We start from the raw sequence: 27056 nt of genomic DNA on the forward strand, positions 1-27056 counted from the left end.
TCAAACATTTAGAGAAGAGCTAACACCTATCCTTCTCAAACTCTTCCAAAATATAGCAGAGGGAGGACCACTCCCAAACTCCTTCTACGAGGCCACCATCACCTTGATACCAAAACCAGACAAGGATGTCACAAAGAAAGAAAACTACAGGCCAATATCACTGATGAACATAGATGCAAAAATCCTCAACAAAATACTAGCAAACAGAATCCAACAGCACATTAAAAAGATCATACACCATGATCAAGTGGGGTTTATTCCAGGAATGCAAGGATTCTTCAATATACGCAAATCTATCAATGTGATAAACCATATTAACAAACTGAAGGAGAAAAACCATATGATCATCTCAATAGATGCAGAGAAAGCTTTTGACAAAATTCAACACCCATTTATGATTAAAACCCTGCAGAAAGTAGGCATAGAGGGAACTTTCCTCAACATAATAAAGGCCATATATGACAAGCCCACAGCAAACATCATCCTCAATGGTGAAAAACTGAAAGCATTTCCACTAAGATCAGGAACAAGACAAGGTTGCCCACTCTCACCACTCTTATTCAACATAGTTTTGGAAGTTTTAGCCACAGCAATCAGAGAAGAAAAGGAAATAAAAGGAATCCAAATCGGAAAAGAAGAAGTAAAGCTGTCACTGTTTGCAGATGACATGATCCTATACATAGAGAACCCTAAAGATGCTACCAGAAAACTACTAGAGCTAATCAATGAATTTGGTAAAGTGGCAGGATACAAAATTAATGCACAGAAATCTCTGGCATTCCTATATACTAATGATGAAAAATCTGAAAGTGAAATCAAGAAAACACTCCCATTTACCATTGCAACAAAAAGAATAAAATATCTAGGAATAAACCTACCTAAGGAGACAAAAGACCTGTATGCAGAAAATTATAAGACACTGATGAAAGAAATTAAAGATGATACAAATAGATGGAGAGATATACCATGTTCTTGGATTGGAAGAATCAACATTGTGAAAATGACTCTACTACCCAAAGCAATCTATAGATTCAATGCAATCCCTATCAAACTACCACTGGCATTTTTCACAGAACTAGAACAAAAAATTTTGCAATTTGTATGGAAACACAAAAGACCCCGAATAGCCAAAGCAATCTTGAGAACGAAAGAAGGAACTGGAGGAATCAGGCTCCCAGACTTCAGACTATACTACAAAGCTACAGTTATCAAGACGGTATGGTACTGGCACAAAAACAGAAAGATAGATCAATGGAACAGGATAGAAAGCCCAGAGATAAACCCACGCACATATGGTCACCTTATCTTTGACAAAGGAGGCAGAAATGTACAGTGGAGAAAGGACAGCCTATTCAATAAGTGGTGCTGGGAAAACTGGACAGCTACATGTAAAAGTATGAAATTAGATCACTCCCTAACACCGTACACAAAAATAAGCTCAAAATGGATTAAAGACCTAAATGTAAGGCCAGAAACTATCAAACTCTTAGAGGAAAACATAGGCAGAACACTCTGTGACATAAATCACAGCAAGGTCCTTTTTGACCCACCTCCTAGAGAAATGGAAATAAAAACAAGAGTAAACAAATGGGACCTAATGAAACTTAAAAGCTTTTGCGCAGCAAAGGAAACCATAAAGAAGACCAAAAGACAACCCTCAGAATGGGAGAAAATATTTGCAAATGAAGCAACTGACAAAGGATTGATCTCCAAAATTTATAAGCAGCTCATGCAGCTTAATAACAAAAAAACAAACAACCCAATCCAAAAATGGGCAGAAGACCTAAATAGACATTTCTCCAAAGAAGATATACAGAGTGCCAACAAACACATGAAAGAATGCTCAACATCACTAATCATGAGAGAAATGCAAATCAAAACTACAATGAGATATCATCTCACACCAGTCAGAATGGCCATCATCAAAAAATCTAGAAACAATAAATGCTGGAGAGGGTGTGGAGAAAAGGGAACCCTCTTACACTGTTGGTGGGAATGTAAATTGATACAGCCACTGTGGAGAACAGTATGGAGGTTCCTTAAAAAGCTACAAATAGAACTACCATATGACCCAGCAATCCCACTACTGGGCATATACCCTGAGAAAACCATAATTCAAAAAGAGTCATGTACCAAAATGTTCATTGCAGCTCTATTTACAATAGCCCAGAGATGGAAACAACCTAAGTGTCCATCATCGGATGAATGGATAAAGAAGATGTGGCACATATATACAATGGAATATTACTCAGCCATAAAAAGAGACGAAATTGAGCTATTTGTAATGAGGTGGATAGACCTAGAGTCTGTCATACAGAGTGAAGTAAGTCAGAAAGAGAGAGACAAATACCGTATGCTAACACATATATATGGAATTTAAAAAAAAAAATGTCATGAAAAACCTAGGGGTGAAACAGGAATAAAGACACAGACTTACTAGAGAATGGACTTGAGGCTATGGGGAGGGGGAAGGGTAAACGGTGACAAAGCGATAAAGAGGCATGGACATATATACACTACCAAACGTAAGGTAGATAGCTAGTGGGAAGCAGCCGCATAGCACAGGGAGATCAGCTCGGTGCTTTGTGACCGCCTGGAGGGGTGGGATAGGGAGGGTGGGAGGGAGGGAGACGCAAGCGGGAATAGATATGGGAATATATGTATATATATAACTGATTCATTTTGTTGTGAAGCTGAAACTAACATACCATTGTAAAGCAATTATACTCCAATAAAGATGTTAAAAAAAATAAAATAAAATAAAATAAAATAAAATAAAAAAAATAAAAAAAAAAAAAGCTAATGGGATAAAAGCTCATGGGTTGCTGTTACTTTGGTACATCAGTATTAAAATGTTCATACATTAGACCTTCAGAGTTTATAAAGTAGATATTTAAAACTTTTCAGTCTGTATTTTCAAGTGTCTTTTTTAGGTGATGAACTTAACATCTAGCTGAATATTTTCAGGGTCCAGAGTACTTATTATTACATAATGTAGTTGAATATTTTTAAAGTTAAAACAGTATTTACATTTTAAGGCCAACTTGCAAAAGCCAGACTATTTGCGAGATAGAGGAAATAAATAGACTGATCTTGAAGTTAAAAAAAATTTTTTTAAACAGTATTTTACAAATAGTTTTGAGTTGGGATATGATTTTTCTTTTTTAAGTAGGCTAGCAAAATACCTTTGGTTTGAAAATGTATCTGTTAACTCAAAAGGTGTTTTTAGCTACCACAGTTAACTTTACAGTTGGGTTTTTAAGCCCAAAGAGAATGTTTTATAATCCTCTTTAAGTTGTGAATCCAACTTGTTTGCACATTTTCAAATTAGTACGTTTAAATTAACTTTATATTCTATTTTCATATATTATTGTTGTTTATAACTTTTTTTTTTGCTTATGCAAGTAATATATGTTATTTTGGGGAAATTTATAAACATAGAAGGAAGCACAAATATTACTCTAATCCCACTGCCCATAAAGAAGCACTGTTCTAATTTTGTTCCATTGTTTTTGGGTCATTTGGTCACACGTGCATGTGCGCACACACACATACACGTATACATACACACATCCATAGGCATAGATATGTGCACACATACACGTAATTTTAAAATTGGAAAACCAGAACTACACTTTTCTTTGTACTTAATATTGTATTCTCTCACATCATTAGTCAAGGTTGTCCAGAAAAACAGAACCGTGTGTGTGTGTGTGTTCACGTGTGTGTGTGGAGAGAGAGAGAGAGGGAGAGAAAAAGAGATAATGGGTGGGGGGTGGCAAATTTATTTTAAGGAAATTAAGGATTCTGGAGGGTGGCAAGTCAGAAATATACAGGGTATGTCAACAGGCTGTGACCCCAGGGAAGAGTTGCAGTTTGAGTCCAGAGGCAGTCTGCTGGCAGAATTCTTTTTTGCTTGAGATTAGTCTTTTTCTCTTAAGACCTTCAACTGACTGGATGAGGCCCACCCACATTATGCAGGATAGTCTGCTTTACTCAAAGTCTACTGATTTAAATATTAATCTCATCAAAAAACACTTCCACAGAAACATCTACAATAACGTTTGACCAATATCTGGGTACTTTGGCCTAGTCAGTTTGACACATAAAATTAACCATCACAGTTGGTATATTATGATTTCCTGTTTTGTTTTAAGAAAGGAAAGCTTTTCTAGGTTTTAACTATTATATAATATTACATGCACTTAAACACCCTTGTATGTAAAACTTACTCATTTAATAGATATATGAGTGCCTGGAGATTTATATACAAAAAAGTCTCTTCATGAGACTTCATGAAGCTTACTTTCTAATGAGGAAAAACAGATTAAAAACTAGTAATAAAAATATGTCTGGTATTCATAAATGCTGTACAGAAAAGCAAGATAAGGAGAGAGAGAGAGAGAGGGAGAGAGAGTAATAAAAGATGGGGACATAGGGTGCTGTTTTATATAAGGTGGTTTGAGGAGGCCCCTTAAGTTCTTATTTAAGGAGAGACTAAATGAACAAAGCAGAAAATCATGCAGATGTCTGGGTAGAAGGCATTCTGGGTAGAGGGAAGAACCATTGCACAGACTCTGAGGTGGGAATATGCCTGGCTGGTTTGAGAACATCCGAGCAGCCAGCAGTCTCACTGGAGTGGTAGGCGTGCTGGCATTGGAGTGTTACAGGGAGCAGGCTAACGAGATAGGAGGTTGTGGTGAGAAAGTGGGGTGCTAGTCTGTCAGTCCTAATAATCACAGTCTGGGGGTGGGTAGATAAAGTGGGGATGGAGGGGAAAATCTGCATCTCTGATCTGTGATTATTTCTTACTTCCCACATTGTGCCTGTGCCTTTTAGAACTACTTCCACCTGTATTCACATTCTACAACAGCTTTCAGTTTTGTCTTCAGATCCCCCAAGTCTGTGACCAACTGGAAGAGCAAACTGAAGAGTAGTTAACTACTCTTCTTTGAGGTGTCTCTGGGATTCCCAATCGCATGTAAGGTCCTGCCAGTTGTCTATAAAATACTGTTCTGTAGTCCCATGCCCAGAATATTCCCCTCAAATGAATGTGAGAGGAGCTTATTACTTTTCTTGTTTAGAGCTTTTACTTTTGACTTGCTGGAGATCTGTTTAATTTTTTGACTCAGTTTATAGGAGTGTTCTTTGAATATTTTAGTGTCGTGGAATCCATCTACAGTTTTTTGAGATTTTGAGGATTCTGTGGTCTTAAATTTACTCCTTGGAAAGTAGTATTTTTACATATAGGTTTTTTCCTGGTGACTTGGAATGGTCTATAAATTTCAGGATGCCGCTGAGGATTGCAGGTTCTAACGTCTGCTGTCATCAGAAGGTATTTCATGATCTCCCCCAGCAGCTAAGGCCAAATTTCTGAACACTTTACTTTTTCCAAATGTAATTGCTGAATAATGGGTTTGGTTCTTCTTGGAACTTATAAAGTTACCTCATGGAATGGAAAAAGAAGATTTTGCCAACGATTGGAACATATACTTGACTCAGTAACTATATTCAGCCAAACCATGTTCAGATGTTTGTACATGGTGTGCTGATCATGTGCCCATTCTGTCGTGGAGTGGTGTTGGTTAGTAATGTCAGTGTGCTCTGTGCCTGAGCAGCGCAGATACTTCACTTTGCACTGAAGCCCTAAATTATTGGGTTAAAAAAATGTTGATCTATTTGGCAAATTGTTAGTTATTTCTTCTGGATGTCTAGATCCTTATGTATTATTACTATTTTAGTTTTACTTTATTTCATCTTTATATTTTAGTATTTCAATTTTTATTATGTAATGACTATTTTATGAAAATTTTAGTTATTAGTATTTTATTTGTATTTCAGTTTTCATTGTATATTGACTATTTTATGAAATCTCTTAAAGAATTTTAAGGATTTGAATATGAATTTATAAACTGCTATAAAACATCTATTAATACCTTATTATAAAATTTCCGAAATTCCAATTAAGTAGGTAACTCTGGGATCTTTGTTAGGGATTTACTAAAGTATTTCTATCTTATCATTTGATTCAGTATATTAATTACAGAAACATTAACTGCCATTTTTATCAAAGAAATTCTGCACCATTTTCTTACCTCACTTATCTTTATTTTATGGCTTCTAATGGCCTATTGTTTTGTTTAGAAAATAGCACGGCTCGAAGTAATGAATTTGCTGAAAAGAATGGCCTTCAGAAATATGAGTACGTCTTACATCCAAGGACTACAGGCTTTACTTTTGTAGTAGACCGTCTAAGAGAAGGTAAGCACCCATCTCAAAGTGTACTTTTTTATATAAGTGGAAGAAATTGCTAAACTTCACATATAACTCTGTTGAATTTACAAAGCACTTTTTCATACTTTATCTCAAGAAATGAGATACTGTATTTTTATGCTAACTTGACCCCATGCACTAAAATGTTTTATTATGTATTCTTTAGAAATATAAAAGAATCTTTGTCAAAAACAAAACATTTTTTCTCCTTTTTTGGAATAGACAGAAAATAATACATATAGTTAGACTATCATTCCATTTTTAAATGCTTCTCAAAGCAGCAAAACTGTCTTGAAAGTATCTTATCACTTATAATATAGTTATTTATAGCTTAAAAACTATTTTTACATTCATTATTCCACTCACTGCAACAAGTGATTCCGGTTGGCAGGAAGGCAAGTACTGCTACCTGTATTTTGTTATTAAATAGAAGTGGCATCCAGGGTTGTTCATAAATTTTCATAGATCACGGATGGAACCTTGTTCTTCTGCTTCCTACTCTGTAGCTCACACTACCCCCTTCCCACCCCCACGTCCTCTAGAGCCGTGCCTGTTGAAGGGCATCTGGAGCCAAGGTGATTGCATTGACCATATCACCCATTTAAATGTTTACATTTTGATATTTTTATGAAAAAAAAACAGTTGGACATTTTGTTATAGCTGCATATGTAAATACTTACATATTCATACACACATGTATATACAAATGGATAACAGACATATGGATATATACGAAAAAGGAACTATTCAGAAACATGCTGAAGTGTTATTAATTTTACAAGAACAAGTCAAAGCCCAGAGTCACCTAGCAGAAGAAAAATCTTGTTTGCATGTTTCTGCTCTCCACTCTGATTTCTAGCAAACCATATTGTATAAAGGTGACATCTGTGACAAATTATCACCTTCATTTGATAATTGTTATGTTGTCATAAAACTGCTTGTGCCTAACATGAAAGGCCTTGAAACATTATATAAGAAAAGGTATAAATTTCTTACTTCTTACCCTAATTGGCATCACTATTGTCCCCTTAGGGTTTAATGTACTTTAAGATGTAAAGTATAACCTCATTTAGTGAACCCTGCCAAAACGAAGCATCTTTACAACTAAGTACTCATGATATAAAAGAAATGCATGGTCAATCCAAAATCACATTACTATTAGTTCACATAGTAAACTAAAAATATTGTCCCTGTTAGTTTGGCTTGCTTTTGGAATTCGGTGGTTATAACTAACATGAAATGGAAACATGGGCTTTATGGTCATATTGTGTATGAATAGTGAGTGTCCATCTGCCCATAGAAGCTCATGGAGAACACAGTTCTTTATGCCTATAGAATAGGACAGGGGGGTACCAAGACATTAAAACAGGGATGCTGCTGCTTTTTGTTTTTTTTGTTTTTCTTCCCCAAAACATGGTACCACTTACTGTGGCATTCAATTTAGACTCTCCCTTCTCATTCAACAATATGTTTTTTATTTTCTAACAATCTGATATTTTATAGTATTTAATGATTACTTTAAAAGTATTTCTGACATCATGGAACATGCTGTTGGAACACATCTTTTGCTAATAAAGATCTTTTTAATTGCAGGCAGGATAGTTGAGAGACTATTTTATAGTGGATGAGGATATAACTACAGAGCTCTCTGTTCTGAAATCTGGAAAATATTTTAGTAGCAAACTGATTTATAACTTTGGGGAACATGTATTACTTAGTCATCACTCAGAGTACTAGTCAACAACTACAGTATGTCATTTTTCCTGCCAGAAGTGGCAACTGATTTTTCCCCCTTCTCTGTATCAGTAAAGAAAGAAACACAGATGACTTCATTTGCTTCAGCTAAAAAAAGTTAGATGACTCCATTTACTTCAGTTAGAAAAGTAGAATGGGTCCTATACACTATGATAATAATAGAAACAAGAAATATGATGACAATAATTATAATAGTAACAGCAGCTAACGTTTACTGAGCATTTACAAAGTACCAGGCATTAAGCTAAGTGTTCTGTATGTGTAAGGTCAGTTAACCCTCACAACAACTGTCCTGGTAGTTACCAGTATTTAACTTGTAGAGCAAAACTGAAGCAGAAATGGAAGAATCAGCTCAAAGTTACTGGAACATGGTTTGTCTGACTGAATAACCTGTGTTCTTTCTACTGTAATATGATGCCTCGTATATTTATAGTGTGATTTTAGTTAAAGCACCTTTGTAATAATAGTGAGCTGGATGGTTTTTCTTCAAGGAAAATATTTTAAAAGAAAGAAGAGGCCAGATCATGGCCAGATCATGGAGGGATGGGAGTCACAAGGGAAGTGGTTATGATGCTGCCTGAGACGACAGGGAGAGCAGGCACAGTCATCTAGTCAGAGTATCATTTTAGGAAAGAAACCTCAGACTCAGAAAGGGCCCAGCACAACTTCCTGATCTTTTCTGGGATCTGCTTTTGTTTATCAATTAAGTGAAAAAGAAGCTTGCTCTTAAAACAAATGGCCATTATAAATAAATATTCCAATGGAAGCCTGGAGACCACATATTAAAACCAATTACTGAAGAAATGTATGAGGACAAGATGGCAGAGTAGAAGGACTTGAGCTCACCTCCTCTCACTAAAACACCAAAATCATAACTAACTGCTGAACAGCCATCAACAAAAAAGACTCAGACCTACCAAAAAAGATATTCTACACCCAAAGACAAAGAAGAAGCCACAAGGTGGTAGGAGGGGTGCTTTCATGATATAATGAAATCCCATACCCACCAGGTGGGTGACCCACAGGCTGGAAAATAATTATATCACAGAGGTTCTCCCACAGGAGTGAGAGTTGGGAGCCCTATGTCAGGCTCCCCAGCCTGGGGTATGGCATCAGGAGGAAGAGCCCCTGGAGCATTTGGCTTTGAAGGCCAGCGGGGCTTGAGTGCAAGAGCTCCACAGGACTGGAGGAAACAGAGACTCCACTCTTTGAGGGCATACACAAGGTTTCACAGCCACAGGGACCAGGGCAAAGCGGTGACTCCATAAGAGCCTGGGCCAGACCTACCTGTGGGTCTTCGAGGGTCTCCTGGGGAGACGGGGGGTTGGCTGTGGCTCACTGTGGGCAAGGACACTGATGGTGGATGCCCCAGGGAATACTCATCAGCATGAGTTCTCCTGGAGATTGCCATTTTGGCACTGAGACCTGGCCCCACCCAACAGCCTGCAAGCTCCAGTGATTGGATGCCACAGGCCAAACAACCAACAGGGTGAGCCCCACCCATCAGGAGACAGGTCGCCTAAAGTTGTCCTGAGCCAACAGCCACCTGTAAACATACCCCTTGACATGGCCCTGCCCTCCAGAGGGACAAGACCCAGCTCTACACACCAGGGAAGTGTGCAGAAGCCCCTGGACTAACCTCACTCACCAGGGGCAGAAACCAGAACCAAGAAGAATTATAGTCCTGCAGCCTGAGGAGTGGAGACCACAAACACAGAAAAGTTAGACAGAATGAGGTGGCAGAGAAATACGTTCCAGACGAAGGACTAAGATAAAACCCCAGAAGAACAACCAAGTGAAGTGGAGATAGGCAAGATAAAACCCCAGAAGAACCCCAGAAGATAGGCAATCTCCCTGACAAAGAATTCAGTGTAATGATGGTAAAGAGGATCTGAGATCTCAGAAAAAAGAATGGAGGCACAGCACACAGCGGATACAAAAATGTTTAATAAAGAGCTAGAAGCTGTAAAGAACAGAGATGAACAATATAATAACTGAAATGAAAAATACACTAGACAGAATCAATAGCAGAATAAATGAGGCAGAAAAATGAATAAGTGAGCTGGAGGACAGATTGGTGGAAACCACTGCTGTGGGACAGAAAAAAGAGTGAAAAGAAATGAGGACAGTCTCAGAGACCTCTGGGACAACATTAAACACATCAACATTCACATTATAGGGGTCCCAGAAGGAGAAGAGAGAGAGAAAGGTCCTGAGAAAATATTTGAAGAGATAACAGCTGAAAACTTCCCTAACATGGGAAAGGAAACAGTCACCCGAGTCCAGGAAGCACAGAGAGCGCATACAGGATAAACCCAAGGAGGAACATGCCAAGACTCATAGTAATCAAACTGACAAAAATTAATGACAAAGAAAAAATATTAAAAGCAACAAGAGAAAAGCAATAAATAAATACAAGGGAACTGCCATAAGGTTATCAACTGATTTTTTAGCAGAAACTGTGCAGGCCAGAAGGGAGTGGTATGATATACAATATTTTAAGTGATGAAAGGGAAGAACCTACAACCAAGAATATACTACTCAGCAAGGCTGTCATTCAGATTTGACAGAGAAATCAAAAGCTTTACAGACAAGCAAAAGCTAAGCAAATTCAGCACCACCAGACCACCTTTGCAGCAAATGCTAAAGGAATCTCTCTAGCTGGAAAAGAAAAGGCCACAACTACAAACAAAATTACAAATGAGAAAGCTCACCGGTAAAGGCAAACATACAGTAAAGGTAGGAAATCATCCACACACAAATATGATATCAAAACCAGCAACTGTGAGAAAAGGAGAGTATAAGGGCAGGATGTTGGAAATGCATTTGAAATTAAGAGGCCAGTAGCTTAAAATAATCATGTGTGTGTATATACACACACACACATATATATGTGTGTGTATATATATATACATATATATGTGTGTGTGTGTATATATATATATATATATATATATATTTATAGAGAGAGAGACTGCTATATCAAAACCTCATGGGAGCTGCAAACCAAAAATCTATAATAGATACACACACAAGAAAGAAAAAGCACCCAGAGACAACACTAAAGAAAGTCATCAAATCACAAAAGCAGAAAACAAAAGAGGAAGGGAAGAAAACCACCCCCAAAAAGAAAACAAATCCAGAACAATTAGCAAGATGGCATTAAGAACATACATATCGATAATTACCTTAAATGCAAATGGATTAAATCCTCCAACCAAAAGACATAGTCTGGCTGAATGGATACAAAAACAAGACCCATATATATGCTGTCCACAAGAGACCCGCTTTAGATCTAGGGACACATACAGATTGAAAGTGAGGGGGTGGAAAAAGATATTCCATGCAAATGGAAATCAAAAGAAAGCTGGAGTAGCAATACTCATATCAGATAAATAGACTTTAAAGACTGTTACACGAGACAAGGAAGGACACTACATAATGAACAAGGGATCAATCCGAGAGGAAGATATAACAATTATAAATATATATGCACCCAACATAGGAGTACCTCGGTATGTAAGGCAAATACTAACAGCCATAAAAGGAGAAATCAACAGTAACACAATAATAGTGGGGGACTTTAACACCCCACTTACATCAAGGGACAGATCAGACAGAAAATCAGTAAGAAAATGGACCTTAAGTGATACATTAGACCAGATGGACTTAATTGATACAAATTAACTTATTTACAAAACAGAAGAAGACTCACAGACTTCAAAAGCCAACTTATGGTTACCAAAGGGGAAAGGTGGGGTGGGGAGGGATAAATTAGGAGGTTGGGATTAACACATACACACTACTAGATATAAAATAGATAATGAACAAGGACCTACTATATAGCACAGGGGATTCTACTCAATGTGTAACAACCTATACGGGAAAAGAACCTGAAAAAGAATGGATATATGTATCCATTGGATATGTATATCTAAAGAATGGATATATGTATAACTGAATCACTTTGCTCTACATTTGAAGCTAACACAACGTTGTAAATCAACTAAACTCTAATATAAAATAAAAATTAAACTTAAAAAACCCAATTATCATTAGGTAACATCTTTACTGCTCACTCATGCCTGTAACTGAATTCACTATTTCTGATATTAATAGCACAAGTTCAGGCAGATGAGAAATTCAAGACATCAAGAAGTTAAGGATAAGAAGTCCTAACGGGAAACACTGAATAAGAGAAAATGCAAAACAAAGAAAGTAGTTTCTGAGCGTCTCTTCAGAATTTATTTCACTGAGATTAAGAACATTTAGAAAACACACACTTAACCTGAAATATAACACCCATTATATAACGTTATACAGATGTGTTGTTCTTGTAATAATAATGGTAAAAAGTTTTCCCTGAGTACCTTGATTTCCATCATTTTTGTACTTGCTCTTATACATTTACTAGATCATAACCTTCTTAAGGATATGGATTGTCCTGCCCATAATGGAGACTAAATCAGTATTAGTTGAGGTTAATATTTTCTTTTGTCTGAAAAGATAAGCACAGTGTCCTTACCATCTTCCCAGAGCAATGTATATTACACCGATCAGTATCTGTCACGGAAGATTTATTTCATATGTACCTCTAATCACAGGACATTTCAATATGTGATTATATAACCTTTTTCAGTATACTAAGATTAACCCAAACCCAAAAGGAAGTTGCTAACTTAGAGAAAAGAAGGTTTTACATGAGAAAGTGTTTTGGTTTTTAGTTATACAGCTTTAAAAAATTTATCACACAATTTAAAAATTTTAACTTAATGCCCCAAAATTTAGTTATAGTCATTATCATCTCTGCTGCTGTATTATTTTTAACAGTAGTAGCTTTATTCTTCTTTGATTTTAAACAAGTAATGATTTGGTCCAACCATTATTTGGTTCTGTTACATGCTTTGTAAGCCAGTTACTGAATTGTAACCGTGCAATAATTACCTTCACCATTAGGTGGCACAAGTGTGCACATTTGTGATAACTTGAAATTAGGTTAAAGTAGTTGGGAGTGAGGGGCCAAACACTCCATGGAATATGACCTTGCCTTCAAGAAGTTTATCATCTTCCTGGATAGATAAGAACAGTACTCATGGAAATATCTAAAAAATAATATGACAGTATAATTACATGCCAAGTTTTGTGGTACACAGTGTAAAATATTATGCTTAATTACATTACACAATCACAGGTGTGTTCAGTAAAGAGAGATCATGTAGTGTTGAAATACTCAGGTAAGGCTTCTTCAAGAAGCTGAAAAATCATAAGTCCACAGACCCCCCAAAACACACCACCAGATGTGGACCTGCCCACCAGAAAGACAAGATCCAGCCTCATCCACCAGAACACCAGGGCACTAGTCGCCTCCACCAGGAAGCCTACACAACCCACTGAACCAACTTTAGCCACTGGGGACAGACATCAAAAACAACGGGAACTACGAACCTGCAGCCTGCAAAAAGGAGACCCCAAACACAGTAAGATAAGCGAAATGAGAAGACAGAAAAACACACTGCAGGTGAAGGAGCAAGATAAAAACCCACCAGACCTAACAAATGAAGAGGAAATAGGCAGTCTACCTGAAAAAGAATTCAGAATAATGATAGTAAAGATGATCCAACATCTTGGAAATAGAATAGACAAAATCCAAGAAACATTTAACAAGGACCTAGAAGAACTAAAGATGAAACAAGCAATGATGAACAACACAATAAATGAAATAAAAAATACTCTAGATGGGATCAATAGCAGAATAACTGAGGCGGAACAATGGATAAGTGACCTGGAAGATAAAATAGTGGAAATAACTACTGCAGAGAATAAAGAAAAAACAATGAAAAGAACTGAGGACAGTCTCAGAGACCTCTGGGATAACATTAAACGCACCAACATTCGAATTATAGGGGTTCCAGAAGAAGAAGAGAAAAAGAAAGGGACTGAGAAAATATTTGAAGAGATTATAATTGAAAACTTCCCTAATATGGGAAAGGAAATAGTTAATCAAGTCCAGGAAGCACAGAGAGTCCCATACAGAATAAATCCAAGGAGAAATACGCTAAGACACGTATTAATCAAACTGTCAAAAATTAAATACAAAGAAAACATATTAAAAGCAGCAAGGGAAAAACAACAAATAACACACAAGGGAATCCCCATAAGCTTAACAGCTGATCTTTCAGCAGAAACACTGCAAGCCAGAAGGGTGTGGCAGGACATATTTAAAGTGATGAAAGGGAAAAACCTACATCCAAGATTACTCTACCCAGCAAGGATCTCATTTAGATTCAATGGAGAAATTAAAACCTTTACAGAGAAGCAAAGGCTAAGAAAATTCAGCACCACCAAAGCAGCTTTACAACAAATGCTAAAGGAACTTCTCTAGGCAGGAAACACAAGAGAAGGAAAAGACATACAATAACAAACCCAAAACAATTAAGAAAATGGTAAAAGGAACATACATATCAATAATTACCTTAAATGTAAATGGATGAAATGGCTGAATGGATACAAAAACAAGACCCATATATATGCTGTCTCCAAGAGACCCACTTCAGACCTAGAGACACATACAGACTGAAACTAAGGGGATGGAAAAAGATACTCCATGCAAATGGAAATCAAAAGAAAGCTGGAGTAGCAATTCTCATATCAGACAAAATAGACTTTAAAACAAAGACTATTACAAGAGACAAAGAAGGACACTACATAATGATCAAGGGATCAATCCAAGAAGAAGATATAACGATTGTAAATATTTTTGCACCCAACATAGGAGCACCTCAATACATAAGGCAAATACTAACATCCATAAAAGGAGAAATCGACAGTAACACATTCATAGTAGGGCATTTTAACACCCCACTTTCACCAATAGACAGATCATCCAAAATGAAAATAAATAAGGAAACACAAGCTTTAAATGATACATTAAACAAGATGGACTTAATTGATATTTATAGGACATCCCATCCAAAAACAACAGAATACACATTTTTCTCAAGTGCTCATGGAACATTCTCCAGGATAGATCATATCTTGGGTCACAAATCAAGCCTTGGTAAATTTAAGAATATTGAAATTGTATCAAATATCTTTTCCGACCACAATGCTATGAGACTAGATATCAATTACAGGAAAAGATCTGTAAAAAATACAAACACATGGAGGCTAAACAATACACTACTTAACAACGAAGTGATCACTGAAGAAATCAAAGAGGAAATCAGAAAATATCTAGAAACAAATGAGAATGGAGACATGACGACCCAAAACCTATGGGATGCAGCAAAAGCAGTTCTAAGAGGGAAGTTTATAGCAATACAATCCTACCTTAAGAAACAGGAGGGCTTCCCTGGTGGCGCAGTGGTTGAGAGTCCGCCTGCCGATCCAGGGGACACGGGTTCGTGCCCTGGTCCGGGAGGATCCCACATGCCGCGGAGCGGCTGGGCCCGTGAGCCATGGCTGCTGAGCCTGCGTGTCCAGAGCTTGTGCTCCGCAACGGGAGAGGCCACAACAGTGAGAGGCCCGTGTACGGCAAAAAAAAAAAAAAAAAAAAGAAACAGGAAACATCTCGAATAAACAACCTAACCTTGCACCTAAAGCAATTAGAGAAAGAAGAACAAGAAAACCCCAAAGTTAGCAGAAGGAAAGAAATCATAAAAATCAGATCAGAAATAAATGAAAAAGAAATGAAGGAAATGATAGCAAAGATCAGTAAAACTAAAAGCTGGTTCTTTGAGAAGATAAACAAAATTGATAAACCATTAGCCAGACTCATCACTAAAAAAAGGGAGAAGACTCAATAGAATTAAAAGTGAAAAAGGAGAAGTAACAACTAACACTGCAGAAATACAAAAGATCATGAGAGATTACAACAAGCAACTCTATGCCAATAAAATGGACAACCTGGAAGAAATGGACAAATTCTTAGAAATGCACAACCTGCCAGGACTGAACCAGGAAGAAATAGAAAATATGAAGAGACCAGTCACAAGCACTGAAATTGAAACAGTGATTAAAAATCTTCCAACAAACAAAAGCCCAGGACCAGATGGCTTCACAGGCGAATTCTATCAAACATTTAGAGAAGAGCTAACACCTATTCTTCTCAAATTCTTCCAAAATATAGCAGAGGGAGGAACACTCCCAAACTCATTCTCTGAGGCCACCATCACCTTGATACCAAAACCAGACAAGGATGTCACAAAGAAAGAAAACTACAGGCCAATATCACTGATGAACATAGATGCAAAAATCCTCAACAAAATACTAGCAAACAGAATCCAACAGCACATTAAAAGGATCATACACCATGATCAAGTGGGGTTTATTCCAGGAATGCAAGAATTCTTCAATATACGCAAATTGATCAATGTGATACACCATATTAACAAATTGAAGGAGAGAAACCATATGATCATCTCAATAGATGCAGAGAAAGCTTTCGACAAAATTCAACACCCATTTATGATAAAAACCCTGTAGAAAGTAGGCATAGAGGGAACTTTCCTCAGCATAATAAAGGCCATATATGGCAAACCCACAGCCAACATCGTCCTCAATGGTGAAAAACTGAAAGCATTTGCACTAAGATCAGATACAAGACAAGGTTGCCCACTCTCACCACTCTTATTCAACATGGTTTTGGAAGTTTTAGCCACAGCAGAGAAGAAAAGGAAATAAAAGGAATCCAAATCAGAAAAGAAGAAGTACAGCTGTCACTGTTTGCAGATGACATGATACTATACATAGAGAGTCCTAAAGATGCTACCAGAAAACTACTAGAGCTAATCAATGAATTTGGTAAAGTAGCAGGTTACAAAATTAATGCACAGAAATCTCTGGCATTCCTATACACTAATGATGAAAAATCTGAAAGTGAAATCAAGAAAACACTCCCATTTACCACTGCAACAAAAAGAATAAAATATCTAGAAATAAACCTACCTAAGGAGACAAAAGATCTGTATGCAGAAAATGATAAGACACTGATGAAACAAATTAAAGATGATACAAATAGATGGAGAGATAGACCATGTTCTTTGGTTGGAAGAATCAACATTGTGAAAATGACTCTACCTCCCAAAGCAATCTACAGATTCAATGCAATCCCTATCAAACTACCACTGGCATTTTTCACAGAACTAGAACAAAAAATTTCACAATTTGTATGGAAACACAAAAGACCCCGAATAGCCAAAGCAATCTTGAGAACGAAAAATGGAGCTGGAGGAATCAGGCTCCCTGACTTCAGACTATACTACAAAGCTACAGTAATCAAGACAGTATGGTACTGGCACAAAAACAGAAAGATAGATCAATGGAACAGGATAGAAAGCCCAGAGATAAACCCACGCACATATGGTCACCTTATCTTTGAAAAAGGAGGCAGGAATGTACAGTGGAGAAAGGACAGCCTCTTCAATAAGCGGTGCTGGGAAAACTGGACAGCTACATGTAAAAGTTTGAGATTAGATCACTCCCTAACACCGTACACAAAAATAAGCTCAAAATGGATTAAAGACCTAAATGTAAGACCAGAAACTATCAAACTCTTAGAGGAAAACATAGGCAGAACACTCTATGACATAAATCACAGCAAGTTCCTTTTTGACCCACCTCCTAGAGAAATAGAAATAAAAACAAAAATAAACAAATGGGACCTAATGAAACTTGAAAGCTTTTGCACAGCAAAGGAAACCATAAACAAGACCAAAAGACAACCCTCCGAATGGGAGAAAATATTTGCAAATGAAGTAACTGACAAAGGATTAATCTCCAAAATTTATAAGCAGCTCATGTAGCTCAATAACAAAAAAACAAACAACCCAGTCCAAAAATGGGCAGAAGACCTAAATAGACATTTCTCTAAAGAAGATTTACAGACTGCCAACAAACACATGAAAGGATGCTCAACATCATTAATCATTAGAGAAATGCAAATCAAAACTACAATGAGATATCATCTCACACCAGTCAGAATGGCCATCATCAAAAAATCTAGAAACAATAAATGCTGGAGAGGATGTGGAGAAAAGGGAACACTCTTGCACTGCTGGTGGGAATGTGAATTGGTACAGCCACTATGGAGAACAGTATGGAGGTTCCTTAAAAAACTACAAATAGAACTACCATATGACCCAGCAATCCCACTACTGGGCATATACCCTGAGAAAACCATAATTCAAAAAGAGTCATGTACCAAAATGTTCATTGCAGCTCTATTTACAATAAGCCAGGAGATGGAAACAACCTAAGTGTCCATCATCGGATGAATGGATAAAGAAGATGTGGCACGTATATACAGTGGAATATTACTCAACCATAAAAAGAAACGAAATTGAGCTATTTGTAATGAGGTGGATAGACCCAGAGTCTGTCATACAGAGTGAAGTAAGTCAGAAAGAAAAACAAATACCGTGTGCTAACACATATATATGGAATTTAAGGGAAAAAAATGTCATGAAGAACCTAGGGGTAAGACAGGAGTAAAAATACAGACCTACTAGAGAATAGATTTGAGGCTATGGGGAGGGGGAAGGGTAATCTGTGACAAAGCGAGAGAGAGGCATGGACATATATACACTAACAAACGTAAGGTAGATAGCTAGTGGGTAGCAGCCGCATAACACAGGGATATCAGCTCGGTGCTTTGTGACTGCCTGGAGGGTTGGGATAGGGAGGGTGGGAGGGAGGGAGATGCAAGAGGGAAGAGAGATGGGACCATATCTATATGTATAACTGATTCACTTTGTTATAAAGCAGAAACTAACACACCATTGTAAAGCAATTATACTCCAATAAAGATTTAAAAAAAAAAAGAAGCTGAATTTCCCTTGGACCTTAGAGACTATATGTAATTTGGATAGGCAGGACAAATAAGGACGGCTGAGAACAGGAAAGGAAGAGTACAAGAAAGGGCACAGTGTTTGGTCAGTTAAGGCAAAACCAGTCTGACTGAGCTGAAGACCTGGCTGTAAAGTAACAGACAATATTTAAGAAGGTTGTGTGATGCCATTATTGTTGAAGAACTTAATTCCTACTCCCAGAGAGTGATGTTTTTATTTTTTCCATTTCTCGATCAAGTCACTCAAGCAAACAGCTCACTTGGGACAGATCTGGCCACTGTATTCAGTGAAGAAAGTCATGACAGCCTTAATGAAAAATGATAGAAGCCCTGTATTCTGTCCAGAAAAACAACCATCTAACGTTTATCAAGTACCTGCCTTGTGCCAGGCACTGAACTGTTCACATGTTGCTGCCCATGCAGTAGAATTACCCAGGGAGCTTTTAAAAACATAGATACTCGGGTCCAGGCTCAGACCTGCTGAATCAAAGTCTGGTGGTGACTCCTGGGCTCATAGCTACCCCACTAGCTACTTTCTTACAGATCTCTTAGTTCTCATAACTGTGCTAGGTGGTGGTTTGCCCTGTGCTACACCCGAGGAGACTGGCTCAGTTAACAGCTTGTCCAGGGTCACACAGCTGCTGAGTGGAGGTACCATGATCTATACTCAGGTCTCTTTGATGCCAAAGCCCATGTTCTTCCTGCTATGTAAGAAGTTAGCAGTTTTTCTATTCCAGATGCTACAAAAATGCCATCTTTGTAGGGGTTTTTTCTCTCTTACCTAGATCTGTCCCTGGTATCCTTGGCTGTACTGTGTGTTTTGTTTAAATGGACAAATAAATCAAGATTTCCTTTTTGTAAGCATCTCTCTCTTTTTTTTTCCTGGTTCCTATATTTACCAGTTCTTCCTTTATTTCTCTAATCCTTAAAACAAAACTCAAACTATCTGTCCTTTCAAATTGTGGTTCTATCTTTTCTTTCTTTTTGCCAGCAACTCTCAAACTAGCCTGATGACTTGATTTTCTCAATATTAGCTCTCTTCCTATTAAAAAAATAGTTTTTATTTAAAAAAAAAGTTGGAAAATTAATTACAAAGAAGAAAATGGCACCCATGGTCTTGTCAGGCACTTCTCAAATATCCAGTGCCTTTTGAGTCTTGTGTTTTTCCATGTTTTATTTTAAAAATTGGGTCAAATTCTATTTTGTTTTGTAAAATTTTTCCCCCAACTTACTATAATGTGCATTTTTCACCATCGTTACATAATTTTTTATGATGCGTTAATGTATGCTTGGTACTTCATCAGATAGAGGTGCCACAGTTTATTTAATTAGGCCTCTATTATTAAAAATTAAAATGGTTTCCAGCTTTCTGCTCTTATAAATAATGCGAAAGTATGTGTAAATCTCTAATTATTTCCCTAGGATATATTTTCAAATCTAATTACTGAGTCCAGGGTATATTTTTTAAAGTTTTTATAAAATGTTAGTCTTATGCCCTGCCCCATTTCATTTGGTCACCAAATTCTATGATATTGCCTTGGAAGCATGTCTTAGAGAAACCTCCTTTATTTCTGCAATGGCCCCATTCGATGGGATCCCATTACTTCTCCTTTTCACGCTTCCTTGCTTTCTCACTGGAGTGCCTCTTGTTTCTTCTTTGCTAATCCATACTGCACACAGCTAACAGTCAGTCTTCATAAAGTACCACTCTAATGTAATTGTGTGTATGTTTGTTTGTTCAGAAAATGCTTCTCGGGCACATATGTTATTTGACTTGCTGAGATATTGCCAGTACCAAGACACACCCAATTCCCTTGCATATCATCAAGTTTAGGAAATATTAAAATGCATTATCATAAGAGATACAAATAGAAAGTAACTTAAGCACATAAAGAAAGGCTAGTCTTTTTTTACTTAAAGTGACACTGAAGAGGTGGCACATGAGCTGAGAATTAAAGAATAATTCGGCATTTTCCAGGGAGAAAAGACATTTAAATATGTGCATTACTTCCGTATTCCTTGGTGAAGACTTTATAACATGGTTCCAATCTACTTTTTAAATCTTACCACTAATGCCGTATGAGCCAACCTATTTGAATTAATGGACTATTCCTGACTGTGCCTTATGCTTTCTGAATGTTGCCTCTGGTTATATCTGTCCAGGGTAAAACCTGCAAGGCTTTGCTCTTTTCTTTAATCTCCAAATGCTGTTTTTCCTTTAATGATCTTCTTCTAAGAGTCCATTCTCATTTCCCCCAGCTGGCAGACATCTGGACTGAATATCTTTTTCTTCTCTAATAGGACTTGGCACAGATCTTATATTAATAGCCATTTTAATATATTTTACCTCTTACCTTCCTAAAAGGACAGCAACAGCCATGTCACCTAAGCCATTAAGAACAAAGATTTTATTTCTAAATCTAATGAATACCTTTCCATTCTTACTTATTTTCCTCTTAGCAACATTTGGCACTGTTGATTCTTCTTGAAATATGCTCTCCCTTTGGCTTGTCATTTTTTCTCCTACTTCTCTGGCCACTTCTCAAGACTTGTTTGCAGGTTCTTCAGTCCTCTCTATGTTCCTCACAAGACTCTCCCAGGCTCCTTTGTTCTCTCACTCCACACATTCTCCCTGGGACATGTCATTCAGGTTGGTGGCTCAAATGATCATCCATGTGCTCATGACTCCTAATTCTAAACCCTTGGTCCAAAAGCCCTTTCTTGCTTCAGAGCCATATATGTGATTTTTGCCACTTGGAGGTTCTGCAGGCACTTCAGTATGTTCAGAATTGAATTTGTCATTCCCCCTAAATTGCTTTTCCTCCTATATTCCTCACACCACAGAGTCATTACCATCATTATCAATCAAGCCTTCTTCTAAATGAATGTGACAGCACACTAAATTAGGCACTCAGGCCCTGGAGTCCAAAGACCTGGGTTAGAATCCTGGCTTCACTAGGACTAGGAGTGTGGCTGGCTAGATTCCTTTCCCTCATTAAACCTCATTTTCATCTTCTGTAAAATAGGAGTAATAATAGTGCTTACTTTCTATGATTTTATAGGACTCTTCTGAGGATTCAGTATAGTCAGGCACAGAAAGCACTTAGCACAGGGCCCGGAAAACAGCAAGCACTCAATAAATGTTACAGTGCAAATCTGATTGATTGTGTCAGCACCCGGCAAAACCTTCTGGGTTTCACAGTGCTCCAAGGTTAAATCTACTTCTTTAACATGATTTGCCAGGCCCTCTGTGCCCTGGTCCTTGCTTACCTCTCTGGCCTATCTGCTGTCTCCTTAGTTACACCACTTATCCCAGACATACTGAACTGCTTTCCTTGCCCAGAGTGTACTGTACTCTGAGCCTTCCCCACTATAGCAGAACTTCTCCTACTCAGCCTGGAGGTCACAGCTTAGATAATAGTTCATTGGGAAGCATTCCCAGCTATCTTTGTCTTCTGTGTTCCCTATGTGAATGCTTTTCCTACTATATTTGCCCTATATAAATGTTTTTCCTATGGTATTATCACTTGTTTAATTATCCATTTTGTCCATAACTCTCAGTTTCCTGACCATAAGCATCAAGTCAGGTCCACTGACAGTTTTTATCCTAGCCTTCAGCAGAGACCTGGCATATAAAAGATGCTCTTTAAATTTTTTGAACCAACCAGCTGCTTGATTGCTGTAATTTTATACCCTGCTATGTTCCAATAAAGATTTAAAGTGGCAAACATAAATATGTATGTACAATAACAGCAGCACCACGACATAAGAAAAAAAAAATTAAGGTAAAGGGACAATAAAGGGATGAATTTAATAGACAGGTTATATGTTACAAGGTTATTGTATACATAAGACATATGATATAAGTTCTATATTCCTATAAAATATAGGTCTATAAATTGGTCCTGAGCTTTCTGGCATCTTCTATATAAGGGAACTGAATGGTATCATTGACAAGGGCCATAAGATTAAAGCAAACCACATGCTCGGAAAAAGCATGACCATTTCTGAAGGACTTGAGAGAAAGATCTTTGGTTCCTCACAGAGGACACTGTGCACTGTCGTGCCCAGCAGCCTCACAGCATCTTTAATGGTAACTGTTCCACGTAGCCTCAGAGCGCTTGCCCACATGGGCTAATGGCAGAAGGAGAAAGAGTAGTTCAGTGAAAACAGCCTCATAAGAGCTCCAAACATTGTCTTAACTCTAAAGGTGTGGAGAGACTGCATGTCCTTCAAATCATTCTCCACAAATGTATTTTACTCACTGAACTTTGGATGAGAATTGTACAGATTTTGGTTACTCTTCATAAAGCATCTATTGTGCAGATATTTTGTATCAACGAGCTAAGTACGGGTCCAAGGGCTTTACTCGTAGGTGGAAATGGGTATAGGCTTCTCTTAGGGAAGTTGAGCCTGCTGAGATTTTACTCAGGAACTAAAGGTGACTTTACGTCTGAACTGAGGGTGGCCAGTGTGGCCTGCAGAAAACAATTGAGATTCATGTGTTTTTGTTTGCAGTACTTAACAGAATGGTGCCTTGCGCATGGTCAACAGACCACTGCCCAAAGCTCAGTCCCTGTCTGTGTGGCCTTTCTCACCTTGTTTCTGGCTGTAACTCCATGTCCTCTGTTCTAGCCAGGTCGAACATGCTTTTCTCATGCTATTCCTTTTCCTGAACTGTTCCCAGTCATCTGGGTAGCTCCTGTTGGTCCTTCAAGACAGTTCAAATGCCCTTTACATTTCAGACAATCTCTTGACCAGGTTCTTAGGGTTCTTTCTTCTTACTCTCGTCATACTCCATGCGTTTGTCAATCACTTCTTTCATATTATCTGTAATCAGTGATTTTTTTTTTCTTTTTTGGTCCATCTCTCACTCGGACTCTGAGCTCCTTTAGGGTAGGTACTGTGTTTTGTTGATTTTTATAGCTGAGGTCCTAGTGTCATGAGTATTACAGGTACTCAGTATAGATTTGTACAAATTTTTGTAGCTGCTGTTTTCAGCATCTCACACACATGCACTTGTGATTAGTAATGCCCCCTACCACCTTCAGTATCCACTGTAGGATACATGTAAGGCTGATTTCCGCACCCCCCAGATTATCTATACTATTAGAAGGGACATACGGAAGCATATTATTTGCAACTGACATGAACAAGCTCTTGGCATTTGATCATGTAAAAATCAGTATGGAATTGTGGTTCTTAAATGTTTCCCGGTTTATTAGTATTTCTACTCAGCGAGTTTCAGCTTCTGAGATAGTCCTGAGAAGACAGTCATTGCAGCCTTGTGCTTCTCTGTACCACTTGACTTCAGTAGGAGAAAAATCTTGTTCTGGGGGTATGTACTATTTCTCTAACACCGGCCAGCTATAATAAATGCCGACTAGTGTGAAAGGTGAGCCTCAGTGATGAGTTCATGTCTTATGGCACCATTAATAAAAATCCTCAAAATACATATTCTCCAATTGGTGAGATTACCATTTTCACAAATGAGTGAAAATTATATACAAGCTGTATTTTACTCATTCAAAATGCCTAAGTATTGATACTCTGTTATAATGTTTATATTATTTTCTTAAGAGTAGTACACTGAAAAATGCTGATAACTGTTGACACTTACAAAATATGTTTATTTTAAAATTTAGAATTGTGGAAGCAGCTTTGTAAGTAAAATTTGTGGAATTGTCTTCGAGTGATAACTTTCTGTAGGCTGTATACTGACTGTAAAGAATATTGTTACATACATTAAACCCTTCTTTCAGTTTTTCCCTCTGAAAGCATTAGTGAGACAGCTGAACCAACAGCAGAGAATGCTGGCAGCTCTGCCATAATGGTGTTATCTCACCGAGTGGCAGCTAAGCACTAAATCTTTATGTCCTTATAATGTTGTTTTGAAGCAAAATAAGAGTTTCAGTGAGTGTGCACAACGTATGTAACAATATCATACTTCAGCTTCCTGTTCATATGAAAATCAAAGTTTATTCTCACCAAAGCTGAGAATGTTGGCCTGAATCTAACTGCTGTGGACACTTTAATCCAGAAATTCATCTGGACAGGAAATTATGCCTGCCTTTTTGTTTTATATAGTATATCATTTCATTGTGGATGTATCATTTTTCTTTTCTGGGCTTGTCCTAAAAGCCTTACAGCTGTAACTTGTTTCTCCTTTTTTCTGAGCATGTGTCCCATTTCCATATTTTTAAAGGTTATGCCCTTTCTCTTTTAGCTTTATAGATTTTTTTCTTATTCAAAATAGCTTTTCTATATTTTTTCCAGTTGCTAGGACCTTTTCTCGTTTTGATTTTGTTTTTAAATAAATTGATGTTTGTTTTGAGTATTGCAAAGGTATTGTTAAAACAATACTGACCTTGCTGGTGTGCTGAGTGTGTGCTTATGCGTGTGCACATGCAAACCAAGTTCATGTGCCCTCACTTTTTAAAAATAGATTCTGATCAGAAATCAGTGCCACAGGAACATGAAACTAAATATAGAAGTTATTTGCTTATTAATGTTGAAAATTATCTGAATAGCTTTCTAAATGAAAGAATTTTTTCCATTTTATTTTGCATAATTATATAAAATAATTATATTTACATTTACTACTATATATTTTATAATATAAGCATCCCTGTATTTATCTTGATTTCTAAGAGCACCCAAATGTACTTTGTCATAGAATCTGGACTGAGCAGAACAAGTCCTGGGCAGTTATCCTAAGTTGGCCTTTCTATGCTACATGAAATGTAAGATGTTGAAAGTATGTTAGTAACTTTCTAATTCACCTGCTTTCTCATAACAAAGTTATGTAGGAAAGGAGAGCACACGTGTTCTCAATAGCTTTCATTCTCTCTGCACCTAAGTACTGCATTTGACCACATGGAGCAAATTGCAGGTATTCTCCTTCTTGTAAGAATACTGACTTGTCAGAGCATGCATGTACATACAACGTGCCTATTTTAGTGTGTTTATTTTGTGATAATTAGTAACTTAATACATAATAATTTTCATTGTGACTTAGTCATCTTTTTCATAAGGAATAATAATTGAAAGAGAAATTAAATATAACCACTAACGTACATGTATTTCTTAATCTTTGTTTTATCAAGTGCCTTTTCCAGGCATAGTCTCATTTGAATGTAGAAAACAACAATCTTCAATGTGTTGGATTGTCTTCATTCTAATACTTTACATGAATAAAAGTTGCCGTCATAAATCTTTGAACAGCAAGTGTCCTGTTTGAGCTCTTCTTCATGTTACATGCCTGTTTGTGGTGACTAAGATACTCCTCACAAATACTTGAGTACTGTTAAGTAAACAGCTGTCTGTAATTCCTTGTTATTTATTATATAGAACACACATTAAGAGAATCTACAGTGCGTGGTTATTTGTAGACTTAAACAACAAGCCTTTGATACAGTGAGGGTGCTGCATAATTTTTAGATGTTAAATATGAGAAATTTGTGTTGAGAGTTGTCTTATCTGTAGGTTAACAACTGTTTGCTTTGATAGATATTACCTCCCCAAACTCTGCATTCTTTGGCTTAATCTTGCATTGTATAAATGTAGTCTGAAAATAGTTTGGGGTTCCATGTGGAAATTTTGACAAAACTTTTGAGACTGCTGTACAAAAGTTTTAAAATCCTGTATTCATAGTTTATTTATGATTTACATCTTTCCCATTTCCTCATAGATTTGAAATGGCCTTTAGCAGAAGATAAAATAAGAAAAACATGGCTCACGGTGTCAAAGCCAGGTATTAAAGTATGTGTGTGCATAGGGCTTGAGGGGAAGACGTATTATTATCCAAGCGAAGAAAAACTGCTTCAGTCAAACATAAACCTTAGCAGTGACCTTCTTAGAAGTCAAGGCATAAGGAGTCTTCCTAGATTTTACTCATTGCACTAAGCTCTTGGTGATTTACAATGGTGATGAGCTAGTTTATAGCAGAAAAGGAAGTATTAGTCAATGTCTTTTCTGGGCACGGTTATCACTGCTCTTGGGTAGGAGATCTGACTGAGTTCGGTTAACTAGCACTCCTCAAAGCTGGACAACAAACTATTCCTATTTTTGCAGACTGCTGTTAGTTGTTATTATAAAAGATCTGCCACTTGGCCCTGATATGCTTCCAGTCAGGAGAGGCACTTCGCACTGTTGGTGTGAGTACATGGAAATTACTTTGAAC

The 27056-nt window shown here is 37.3% G+C and overlaps 1 protein-coding gene across 2 annotated transcripts in view; it reads left to right on the forward strand.

The window, feature by feature from the left end:
- LCLAT1 (lysocardiolipin acyltransferase 1) overlaps positions 1 to 27056 on the forward strand; it is a 203761-nt gene that overhangs the window by 111588 nt on the left and 65117 nt on the right. For both annotated transcript variants that reach the window (XM_082852076.1, XM_082852077.1), the window contains one exon: positions 6145 to 6261. In XM_082852076.1, coding sequence (XP_082708202.1) covers positions 6145 to 6261 — 117 coding nt within the window. The remainder of the gene's footprint in view (positions 1 to 6144; positions 6262 to 27056) is intronic.

Source organism: Leucopleurus acutus (genome assembly GCF_964270905.1).
Source record: "Leucopleurus acutus genome assembly, chromosome: 12".
Lineage (NCBI taxonomy): Eukaryota > Metazoa > Chordata > Mammalia > Artiodactyla > Delphinidae > Leucopleurus > Leucopleurus acutus.